Source organism: Acinonyx jubatus, chromosome B3 (genome assembly GCF_027475565.1).
Source record: "Acinonyx jubatus isolate Ajub_Pintada_27869175 chromosome B3, VMU_Ajub_asm_v1.0, whole genome shotgun sequence".
Classification (NCBI taxonomy): domain Eukaryota; kingdom Metazoa; phylum Chordata; class Mammalia; order Carnivora; family Felidae; genus Acinonyx; species Acinonyx jubatus.
The window spans coordinates 48,080,915-48,093,122 of NC_069386.1; the positions used below are offsets into that span (position 1 = coordinate 48,080,915).

Here is a 12,208-nt window from a genome sequence, read left to right on the forward strand (position 1 = left end):
GCATGAGTGGTGGAGGGGCAGAGAGAGAGGGAGAGACAGAATCGCAAGCAAGCGCCAGGCTCCACGCTGTCAGCACAGAGCCCCACATGGAGCTTGAACTCAAGAACCACGAGATCGTGACCTGAGCTGCAGTGAGATGCTTAACCAACTGAGCCACCCAGGCGCCCTAGCCTAGTGGTTCTAACTTTGGTGTGGGCCAGATTTACCTAATGGGCTTCTTAAAACACAGATTGCTGTGTCCCACTACCAGAATTTCTGGGTCAGTAGACCTGCAATGGGGTCTGGGAATTTGCATTTCTAGCAAGTTCCCACATAATACTGTTATTATGGTTAGGTGACCACACTCTGAGAACCTCTATCTTAAATCATGCACTGTGTCTATGTGGAAATCAGCTCTGTTGTCTACCACAAAGGATCCCATTGGCACAAGCTTCACCTAGGAGTTAATCATTGTCCTTTATTCTCCTCTACTTGGTTTTATAGTTTTATCATATATGTAGGAACCTTAACCAATAGATTTAGTTTTATAAAAGTTTTATAAAAATGGCATTATTTATTAAGGGTCTCATATGATTTATTCTTTTCACTCATCCATCCAGTGTATAGATATAATTAATTCATTTTCACTGTTCTGTGATATCATTGTGTGAATATAACTACTGATGGACATTTGGCTTGTTCTCAGGTTTTTGCTAGGAAATTGCTATGAAAGCTGCTTCTTTAATCATAGAATTAACCTTGCTTTTTGAAAGGACTCAGTCTGGAGGGAACTCTCCCTCCCTTAGACCTTTCCCTAAATTCTAACATCCTCTTCCTGAGACACCTATGGTGTGTCTTCTACCTTGCTAAGTAAGTAATGAACTCAGCTTGTTCAAGTACATGGGCCTCTGTGGTCTTTGGCTGAAGGGTTATATATAAAATATCTTAACATTCCTTGTTGTGCCTTTTGGTGAATACCAGTTCTTAATTTTAGTTCAAGTTTTCAGTGTTTTCCCTTTATAGTTGGTGCTTTTATGTCATATTTAAGAATTCCTGTTGGGGCACCTGGGTGGCTCAGTCGGTTGAGTGATCAACTTCGGCTCAGGTCATGATCTCACGATTTGTGAGTTCGGGCCCCGCGTTGGGCTCTGTGCTGACAGCTCTGAGCCTGGAGCCTGCTTCGGATTCTGTGTCTCCCTCTCTCTCTGCCCCTCCCCTGCTCATGCTCTGTCTCTCTCTGTCTCAGAAATAAACATTAAAAAAAAAAAAAAGAATTCCTGTCTTACTCTAAGATCATATGGATATATATTTTTAATATTCAAACTTTTGTTTTGAGTTAATCTGAAATTCATTTGTATGTATGACGCCATATGCATGTAGAAATCTAATCTCATTTTTTTCCCATGTGGTAACCATTTCTCCTAGCAGCAATGTATTCAATAGCCATTCCTTTCTGTGCTTTTCCCCACTTGCATGCAGAGCCATCTCTGCCATATATCAAACTTCTATTTATGTATGGGTTAAATTAGAGCTTTTCTGTTTTTAAAATGTCATAAGAAATAGTTTAAGACTTTAAGATTGAATGTTTCAAGGCTTGTGAAATACTGTTTAGATAAGTACATAAAACAATGTGTAAAAGTTAATGTTTTATTGGTAATCGTTGATGCAATCATTCAGTAATAAACTTATCAAGTTTTTTTAAAGGATAATTCATTCACAGTGCAGAAAGTTTAGTAAGACTGTGGTAGGCTGGAGAACAATTTAAATGCAGAGGTATGTATGTGCTTAACAAAGTGATTGCTAACAGATTTTTTTAGAGCCCCAAACAACACAAAGTATCCTTTTTACTATCTTCCATACGTACATTTTCTCACTTGTATTTTTACATAGAGAATCTAGACTTTAAAATTTTGTATGAAAGAAATGCATAAATCCTCTCTTTTGGAGCATAGAAAGTCTGAAACAAAATGGTAAGAGTAAGAATAGAACCAAAGGGGAGAGAATGCCAAAAGTAAGGACGAGGGAAAATAAATCTAAGAATGGCTCCCAGTATTCAAAGTTAGAGAACCTTGAGATGATAAACCCCTGACAAAACTGGGTAAGGTACTGAGGGGTGTCCTGTTTGGGGGACAAGATTTTTTTTTTTTCTCTCAAGTCTGCTGCTTCTAAACTTTCCTCAGGGAAATTTTCAGGAGGCTTGAAATTTGTGTTAAAAGCCTGCAAAAGTAAAAAGTTAAAAATCCAAATCCAGGGTGACTGGACGGCTCAATTAAGCGTCTGACTTTTGGTTATGGCTCAGGTCATGATCTCATGGTTCATGAGTTCAAGCCCATCAGACTCTGTGCCAACAGTGTGGAGCCTGCTTAGGATCCTCTCTCTCCCTCTCTCTCTGTCCCTCTCCTGCTCTCTCTCTCAAAATAAATAAACTTTAAACTCCAAATCTGTAGGTGGCAAGTAGTTCATAGGTGCTTAAATTTCATGTAAATTCATTGTGTTCTTATCTTCTTTTTTAAGCATCAAATTCCAGTAACTTATAATCTGAGTCTAGAGAAAGTAGCCTGGAGAAAAATAATTGGAATAGGAATTAAGAGATCATAATTTTAATCACAATTCTGCCACTCATGTATGTGGGCAGAGGGTTAAGTGTGTGGGCCTCAGATTCCTTAAATATGCAGGATGAACTACATCACTTTCATATCTCCTTCCGGAGCTAAAGTTCTAAGTCTCCTTAAGCAATTGTAAAATGTACCCATGCAAATCCACGCTATCCTACAGCTTAGTTGCAGCCAAGCATTTGTCACATGAGTCATAGAGTGATTTCTCCCTAGGTCTCAAACCATGGAGTGAACCCGATCTACACTCTTTTGGTGGTGTTAAGGTTGATAGGATTTGGAGCACTACAAGAGTAAGGCCAAGCTCCCAGGCCAGGATATCGGTCTGATCAGGAAATCTCCAAAACAGGAACACCAAATGATGTTCTGACAGCCTCCATAGTAACAAAAGGCCAGTGTTGCAAGACGCATGGGCTCACACCTGCTTCTCCCAGGTCACTCTTTCCAGTAAGGGCACATCTTTTTCTTTCCTTTTTCTTTCTTTCTTTTCTTTTTTTTAAATTTTATTTTATTTTATTTTATTTGTTTTATTTATTTAATGTTTATTTTTGAGACTGAGACAGAGCAGGAGCAGAGAAAGGGAAGACACAGAATCCAAAGCAGGCTCCAGGCTTCTAGCTGTCAGCACAGATCCCCAAGGGGACTCGAACCCAAGAATCCTAAGATCATCATCTGAACTGAAGTGGGATGCTTAAGGGACTGAGCCACCCAGGCTCCTCCTCCCACCCACCCCCCCTTTTTTTTTCCATTCACAGGCGCAAGCCTTTTTTCTTAAGACGAAGGCCTATTTCTTTGGTGATTCACTCAGACCGCAGGTACCGGATAAGAGCCAGAGAGGTGGCATCACCGGCGGCAAGATGCCCCGGCAGTCACAAGAGAAGCTCACGGGGCGATGAAAAGGCGGTGGAAGGGGCGCGCCCGGGGCACGCTGGGAACGCGGGGCGCCGCAGCCGGGCCTGACCCGGAAGGGCTGGCGCTTGGTAACCCCGGCTTCCCTAGCAACCGAGCAGGTGCTTGTCCTAAACAGCCGAATCCTCGGTTACTACCGCCTCCCGAGATGCCTCTGCAGGTTAGCGATTACACCTGGCAGCAGACGAAGACTTCGGTGTTTATCTCTGTGCCCCTCCGAGGCGTCTCCGTCAGAGATGCGGACGTGTTCTGCACGGAAAACTATCTGAAGGTAGGAACTCGAGCTGTGCCTGAAGGGCACTCGGGGACGTGATCCGAAGACTCCATGGGCGCGTTGTTGCAAATAAGCGTCCTAAAATTTAGTTCTATTTTTTCAAACCGAATTCCATCAAGTGACACCTCATCTTTAGACAGATGTCATCAGATCAGACCTTATTCTTATCTAAGATTTCCTCATATGCCTTGTTAATCTTATGGGACCTCGAATAAATTTATAGCAGGCATGTCAGAAAATGATTTTGGCCCCTATCCCTTTTTTTTTTTCTTAAAGGCTTAGTCTTTATTTTGTGTAACTAAATTAACCTCCGTTTACCCCCCCCCCCCCACTTCTAAATAGGTCAACTTTCCTCCATTTTTATTTGAAGTGTTTCTCTGTGCGCCCATAGATGATGAGAACAGCAAAGCCAAGATTGGGAATGACACTATTATATTCACCTTATATAAAAAAGAAGTGGCCATGTGGGAAACCCTTTCACTGTCAGGTGGTAAGTGTTTTTATTCAAAGGTGTTCATCTGGTTGTGTGTTTTGTATTTTATACCTTTAAAAAAAATTCTCTTTCAGAACAGTTTTTCTAGTAGAAGAAAAATAGGAACATGAACATGGTTTAAATGATACAGTGCTTCAGCTGACACTTAAGATAAATTAAAGATTGAATAATTGAAAAGTTAGAGCGCATTTGTATTAGTTCTCAAGCAGATGTGGACTTGTATCTTCAGAGGCTAAGGTCTCTTGATATGACCTTATTTTGTGTAGGCATTAACACATCTGGTAATCCTAGGAACACCCTATTAGGTTACCATCCCCTGCCCTGCCAGTTTTTTTTTTTTTTTTTTTTTTTTTTTTTTAAGGTTAGGCTACCGAGGCACGGAAGGGTTGAATAATTGGCACAGGTCACACAACAAGTAAGTGGCAGACTGGAACTGCAGCCCTAGCAGTTTGACTCTAGAGCAGTGATTCTTTGACTCATCTACAAAACTTTTAAATAACACAGATGTCTGAAACTCAGCCTAGTTCAATCAAATCAGTTTATGGGGGTGCGACACAGGTATCGGCAGTTTCAAAAAAACTTCCCAGGGATTATAATGTACAAAGCTGAGATTCCCTGTTCTCTATTCCCTTAATAAGTACTCTGTTCTTCTACCAAGATTGGCTTTGTGGGTCAGTAATTGCCCTCTTACTGCTTTACCTTTATTTCCTTCCTCCCTGATGTACTTGTCTTATATTCTAGGGGTTTATATCTGTTGTCTGAAATTTCTCTTAGGTCTCTGGCGTTAAGCCTTGAGTAGGAATTACTGAGAATGGGGAGATGAATATCATTCTTGATATTACTCTTTTCTTGGTATTTTGCAGTGGAATTTAATTTTGTAATCCCCAGGACCAGGTAGATTTTTCTCTAAAGTCTGGTGTTCAGCTCAGAAAATACTGGTTAAGGTAGATTACCATACTGAGGTTACTTTAATTCTTTAGTGATTGCCAGACTAACTGAAGAGTTTTTTTTTCTTTCCTAACCATGATCTTCCTCTTTGTTTTTTACATCTGCTTTCATTGCACATTTACTTGATTCTTCTTTTTCATGGTCTTATGGTCATCCATTCCACACTTTGACCATTTAAACCAAGGTTTAAGAAATATTTTTCTATTTAGGACCAGATAGTATTTTGAATATTATGGGCCATATGATCTCAAAAGCAGCCAATAGACCATTCATGTTTATTGACACTGAAATTTGAATTTTATCTTGTTTATATGTCACAAAATATTATTTTGATTTTTCAACTATTTAAAAATATAAAAATTATTCTTAGCTTGTGTGCTAATGGAAAATAGGCAGCAGGTCAGATTTGGTCGTAGTTTCCCAACCTCTGATTTAGACTAATCAGAACAGTCTTAAAACTAGCTTATATAACAAGTAATGAACATTGATTTTACTTCAGAAACAAGGTTTGAGATTCCTTTAGAAATCAAACTCAGTTACACATGCAATTCAGTGAAATTATTTCTTTAAAAATACTGGTTTTCACATAAATTATGTGGAACTGCAGTCTATATGCCAAGCCTGCCTCATTATTCAAAACATATTTGCTCCATTTTTTCCTCCTGACTTCTTTCTTGGTATATTTTTCATTTTTTAGAAGTGAAAGTAGGTTCTTTTAATTATTTTTGCCCTTAAAGCCGGTCCAGCTGTCTCCACTCTGTTATTAAACAGGAAGTGGGTTGGGGGAGGCTTCAGACTTAATTTTAGTCCTTAAGCCCTAGTCAAGATCTTGAATGAATAAAAATGCCATGCTTTTTTTTTTTTTTCTTTTTAAGACAGTTTCTTTCAAAGTTAAAATTCCAGGGGAGCCTGGGTGGCTCAGTCAGTTAAAAATCTGATTTGTCATCATTTTGGCTCAGGTCATGATCTCACAGTTCATGGTTTTGAGCCCCATGCTGGGCTCTGCACTGATAGTGTGGAGCCTGCTTGGGATTCTTCCTCTCCGCCTCCCTCTGCCTCTCTCCGCCTCTCTCCCCCCTTCTCTCCCCCCTATCTCCCCCCCTCTCTTCCCCCCTCCCCTTCTCCCCCTCTCCCCTTCTTCCCCTCTCCCCCTCTCCCCTTCTCCCCTTCTCCCCTTCTCCCCCTCCCTGTCTCCGTCCCCCCAATAAATAAGTAGACTTAAAATTTGTTTTTAATTCCATACTTTTTTTTGGAACAACAGGCAAAAGTTTATTAAAATATAAGATTAGAAGGGAAGAATAGTAGCAAAGCTATCTTTGCAGAGAGAGAGGATTGCCCCTAATTCAATTGAACCTCCACTGAAATTTAGCATTCCCTTCAACTATGAATGTAGGCAACAGACAAGAGTTGTATCAAAAATACAAATATCACAAATACATTTATATCACAAGTACCTTTATCTTTTATACTCATTAAAATACTTTGAGAGTATAGTATTTATTACACTTGTTGTTATATATTATTTAATGCATTAATGAAGAAGCACATGTTAGTACATCACAAAAAAAACCCTCCTCTTGTAGGAGACCTCATGTGATATTTATTGTGATTAGGTTTATAAGCAAATAGTCCTGGTTTCTTGACAGAGAGGGAGGGGGATAAATGTGTACGTTTCCCTCCATCCTTTCCCCTCCCCCTCTCTGCACCTCTTTCCCTCTCTCATTTCATTACCCTTTCTCTCACTTTTATGTCCCTCTCCCCATCCTCATTGTTCCCATCTTATTCACCTTTTCTGTTGTTCCTACTTTCTCTCATCCTCCTCCCCCACGCCCCGTCATTATCTCCCTCTGTAGTAATTTATTGCTGTTACAGTTGCTTGCTTGCCTTTTAATGTTAGCTTCTTGGCCAGTTTAATATTGAAAAATGTTTTCATTTTTCCATGTGAAGTTGGGTCCCTCCCAAAATCTCATCTTGGATCAGTATGTCAGACAGTTTTTTCCTAAATAAATCATTCATCATAATCCTAATTTAGTGATATTTCTTATGTTTTAGTTGACAAAGAGATGATGCAAAGAATAAGGGAAAAATCTATTTTACAAGCACAAGAAAGAGCAAAAGAAGCTACAGAAGCAAAGGCTGCAGCAAGGCGAGAAGATCAAAAATATGCACTAAATGTTATGATGCAGGTAAGTTGCAGATTGATAGGAAAGTCCTCTAATTAAAGAGATAATAGTAAACTGTGTAAGGATAATTTATTACAATCACTGTACTTCCTCAAGTCTTTGTTCATGCTTTGGTTATAGGACTTATTATGTTATGTAGGCTATCTACACTTACATGTGTTCCTGAAAATCTATATGAAAATGGAGGATATAAAGATTGAACAATAGATTTACTTGTTTCAGGAAGAATGTTCTTTTTCCAAGGTAGTAAAAAAATGGTAAGGTTGTATGATAGAAGTGTTTTACTTATTTTTAAATCTTGAAATAATGGACATGATTATTTAAAACAAGAAGAGTCTTGAGGTGCCTGAGTGGCTCAGTTGGTCCGACTGTTGGTTTTGGCTCAGGTCATGATTGCACAGTTTCTGAGTTCAAGCCTTGCATCAGGCTCTGGACTCTGTGCTGTCATTGGGGAGCCTGCTTGGGATTCTCTCTCTTTTCCTCTCTCTCGCTCCTCCCCCACTGCTCTCTCAAAATAAATACATAAACTTAAAAAAATTTAAAAAAGAGCCCAGTTAAACACTAAATATTGACATATTAGTATCTTTTTTTAACTGTTGAGGCTTTCAAGTTAATCAGCAATCTATTTTTTGAGATATAATTCACATACCATACAATTGACTCATGTAAAGCTTATAATTTATTAGTTTGTTGTATATTTAGAGATGTGCAGCTATCACCACAATCAATTTTAGGACATTTTTATCACCTCAAAAAGAAACCGTGTGCCCATTAGGAGTCACTCACCATTCCTCCCATCCACTCCAGCTCCAGGCAACCAGTAATCCACTTTCTGTCTTTATAGATTTACCTATTCTGACTAATTTTTACAAGTAATTTTTTTTATTAAAAAAATTTTTTTACATTTATTTTTGAGAAACAGAGACAGAGCATGAATGGGGGAGGGGCAGAGATAAAGGGAGACACAGAATCTGAAGCAGTCTCCAGGCTCTGACAAGCTGTCAGCACAGAGCCCGACAAGGGGCTCGAACCCATGAACCCATGAACTGTGAGATCATGACCTGAGCCGAAGTCCGATGCACAACCAACTGAGCCACCCAGGCACCCCTTTGCAAGTAATTTCTTATCTCTATTCTCATGTTGACATCTTGAAATGATTAAGGAATCTATAACTAGCATTTCATGAAGAGCTCTGTGGATCCAAGTCTCTTCTTTTGTATTTAGATTACTACTATTTTATTCATAATGAACAGTTCATAATTCCAAAGGTTTCTCCACTTCTTTCATTACTTCTACTTGACTTTATATATATGTGTGTGTGTGTATACATATGTATAGAGAGAGAGAGCACGTGCGTGCGTGTGCCTATGGTTATATACTTTGTCTTTTACTTGAAAACTGAACACATGGTCAGCTAACCAAAGATTCCTGCTTTCAGTATATTTGAGTTCCATCTTTTCTTTATTGTGTTATTGCTGTTATCAGCCTTTTGATTTTATCATTTTCCTGAATTTTAAAAAATAAAAGCAAAATAATATAAAATTTGTGGTAACGGACAAATATTTACTGAACTAATAAAATAGTTAAATAATGGTATGCCTTCTGCTGTATTGGTAAAATAATAAACCTAGCAGTACCACCATGTTATGTCTCAAAGTTATTAGTATACTGATATCTGAAAGCCTGACTTTGGTATTTGGAAAGATGGTTTTAGGGGTGTTAGTGTATAAAATGTGAAGCTATAGATTATGTTAAAGTGGATAGAACCTATGGTAAGTCTATAGCCTTTACTCCAAACTGTCCATGTTGTTTGTTTCTTTCCTTCAATAGAATTCAGAGTTGGGATTATGTTTTCTTTCTTCCTTATTATAGCCATTGCCAAGTTAAATAGTAGGTACTCAAATATTTGAATTAATTAATGTGAATACCTTGCTCTAATACCCTGTGACAGTAGCAACATTCTAGGTTGATGGACAGACACAGATTTTTTTTACTCTGTCTGATGTTAGACATTCAGAAAAGAACTTTCATGGTTCAGTAAGAGTAGATGAAGAGATACAACAACAAAAGGCAACATGTTATTAGCTGAAACCAAAAATTAACTTAAAATTTGAATTACATCTCAAAAAAGAACAGTTTTTAGTAGTAATCTTTTAAAAATAATTAGCAGGGCTGGTGCTAAGACTCATTATAATGTCAGTTCACTGTGCTGTATTAGTCTGCTTGGGCTACCATAACAAAACACCACAGATTGGAAAGCTTAAACAACAGACAGTTCTAACAGTTCTGGAGTCTCGAAGTCTCAGATTGAGGTCCAGCAAAGTCAGTTTCGGGTGAGGAGTCTATTCTGGTTTGCAGTTGGCAGAGAGAGAGAAAGAGAAAGAGAGAGACAGAGAGAGAGAGACAAAGAAAGAAATCAGGTGTCCCCTCTTACTAGGACACTAATCCTGTTCTATCCGGCCCCACCCTTATGACCTCATCTAACCTTAATTACTTCATCAAAGGCCTGTTTTCCAAATATAGCTACCCTGGGGATTAAGGCTTCCACAGATTAATTTGGGGGCACAGAAACACCCAGTCAATAACACTGTGTAATAAACTATCCAAAATTTAGCGACTTAAAGGCACAAATACTTATTTCTCAACATTCTGTATGTTGCTGAGGCATTTTTTGTGGTTTGGGGCTGGATTTGTTATGGCTGGATATTCTAGAATGGCCTTGCTCAAGTGTCTGAAACCTTGCCTGGAAGGTAAGCTTGAATAAGCGCTTTTAAAGCTTTTGCTGTATCATATTTACTAATGTTTCATTAGCCAAAATATGTCCTATCGCAAGCTCAGATTCAAGGGCTGGAGAAAGACTACACCTCTTCTAGGAAAGAGTGATTAAATCACATTGTAAAGGGGCATGCATATAGGGATGGGAGGAATTTGGGGCCACTTTGCAAGTTCAGTGATAAAGCAGTGATCAGATGTAGTTCATTCAAGGCTCTGATTCCATCTGTCTGCATCATCTTTAGCACTGAATTTTCTTTGTGTCTATTTTATCCTAGGCTGATGATCTACATCGGCATATAACAAGGCCCAGTGGAAGACAGGCTATTTTGTTGGCTCCCTTGTAAACCCATAAAACAACTGCTTTAGATGTTATAAAGTGATATTAGAAATGATAATCAGTTTGACACCTGTTCACATGAATCATGAAGTCTTTGTTGCCTCAAACTTATTTTACAGGATCAGCTCTTCACTATCTTTGCTGCTGATCTATCATTTGTTCACTTTATAGTCATTTGTTGAATACTGTGAAAGGTGTTGCTACAGAGTTGAACAAGTCAGTCTTCACTTTCAGTTTACTCATGGTACAGAGAAAGTGACAGGCGAGAAAAACAGATTGCACCAGAGGATGCATGAGAGGTCATGGGAGGATAAAAAGAGAACACTGACAAAAGACTGGTATCTCAGTCTGAGAGTATGGGCAGGAAATATGAGGCAGTGTTGTTTGTGCCCAATACTGGAGAATGAGTCACAGGTACCTGGAGAATAAATGGAAAAATTGCAGACAGCTTGAATAAGCACATGACAGAAAGTGGCACAGTGAGGGAACATTTGTTGGTCAGAAATAAAATCTTAATATTTTGAAAATTTGCCTGAAGGTAATGGGGCACTCTTTAGCAATTTTCAGCAAGAATATCAAATTAATAGGGTTTGTATTTTGGAAAAGTTCATTCTGGCTATTGAGTGTGAAGTGCTTGTAGTGTGGAGGCAGAACTTTTGTATTTTTAAGATGGAAAGACTTTGAACATATTTACTGTTGAATAAGAGGCCAGTAAAGGAAAGGTTGATAATACAACCAAAGCAGGGAATTGATGATGATGGAATGGGTGGGATGAAAGTGAACCAGTGAAAAAATTACTCTTAAGAAATAGCAGGATATATTTTTTAAATATTTATTTACTTTGGAGAGACAAAGAGTCGGGGGGAGGAGAGAGAGAGAAGGAGAGAGAGAGAAGTGGAAGGGGCAGAGAGACAGGGAGAGGATCCCAAGTAGGCTCCACACTGTCAGCGCAGACCCCCAACTCGGGGCTTGATGTCATCAACTATGAGATCTGAGCCAAAATCAAGAGTCTGATGCTTAACTAACTGCTCTACCCAGTTGCCCTGCGGGATATTTTATCTTTTGACACTAGAGGGCAGGGCTAAGGAATAACTAAGTATTTGGAAAATTCTTAAGTACACAGGTAGTTAAAAGAATCCTTTTTTTTTTCACCCCTCAGGATGAAGGAGGCAAGAGGGAAAGAGATTGAGGCAGAGTTATAGGTTTTGAGGTGATTAATGAAAGTTTGGAATACAGATGCCAAACTAATCTGAAACATGCTCTATTGGACAGTGTTGACTGCTATTGCCTAGTTTTCCTATCTTATTTACTATTTTGTTTTATAGATTGCCCTATTCTCTTTTGAGTTTTCCTTTTGTTTTCTACTTCAGGGTAAGTACTACTTGACTTTTGTCCTCTGAACTTTTAGCCTAGGTAGATCAATTTTGAGGTGCTTTCTTCTTTTTCTTAAAGATAAAACCCAGAAATCTCAACCTGTGAAACAAATTTTGCCTAATCATGCAGATGAAGTATGAGTTGCTTTCTGGAGTTGTCTAGATTATACTATAGTGCCTTAAAAAGTTCTTATCTGTGGGGGTTGATTTCAGCTCAGGTAATGATCCTGGGGCCCAGGGATTGAGCCCCGTGTCAGGCTCCGTGCTGACAGCACAGAATCTGCTTGGGATTCTCTCTCTCTCTTTCTCTCTCTCTCTTTCTCTT

At 38.9% G+C, this 12,208-nt stretch overlaps 1 protein-coding gene across 6 annotated transcripts in view; it reads left to right on the forward strand.

Annotated features, from left to right (window-relative positions):
• Positions 1-3,176: 3,176 nt before the first annotated feature.
• The window catches only part of DNAAF4 (dynein axonemal assembly factor 4), a 70,662-nt gene continuing 61,630 nt past the window's right edge, over positions 3,177-12,208 (forward strand). For 3 of the 6 annotated variants that reach the window (XR_008299162.1, XR_008299163.1, XM_027067301.2), the window contains exons 1-3: positions 3,178-3,771; positions 4,117-4,264; positions 7,268-7,401. Coding sequence is in view for 3 of the 6 variants with exons in the window: in XM_027067301.2 (XP_026923102.2) it covers positions 3,484-3,771; positions 4,117-4,264; positions 7,268-7,401 (570 nt within the window). In the remaining 3 variants the exon portion in view is untranslated. Of the gene's footprint in view, positions 3,772-4,116; positions 4,265-7,267; positions 7,402-12,208 lie in introns of all 6 variants that reach the window. The other 3 variants (XM_027067302.2, XM_027067300.2, XR_008299164.1) reach the window with 3 other exon arrangements.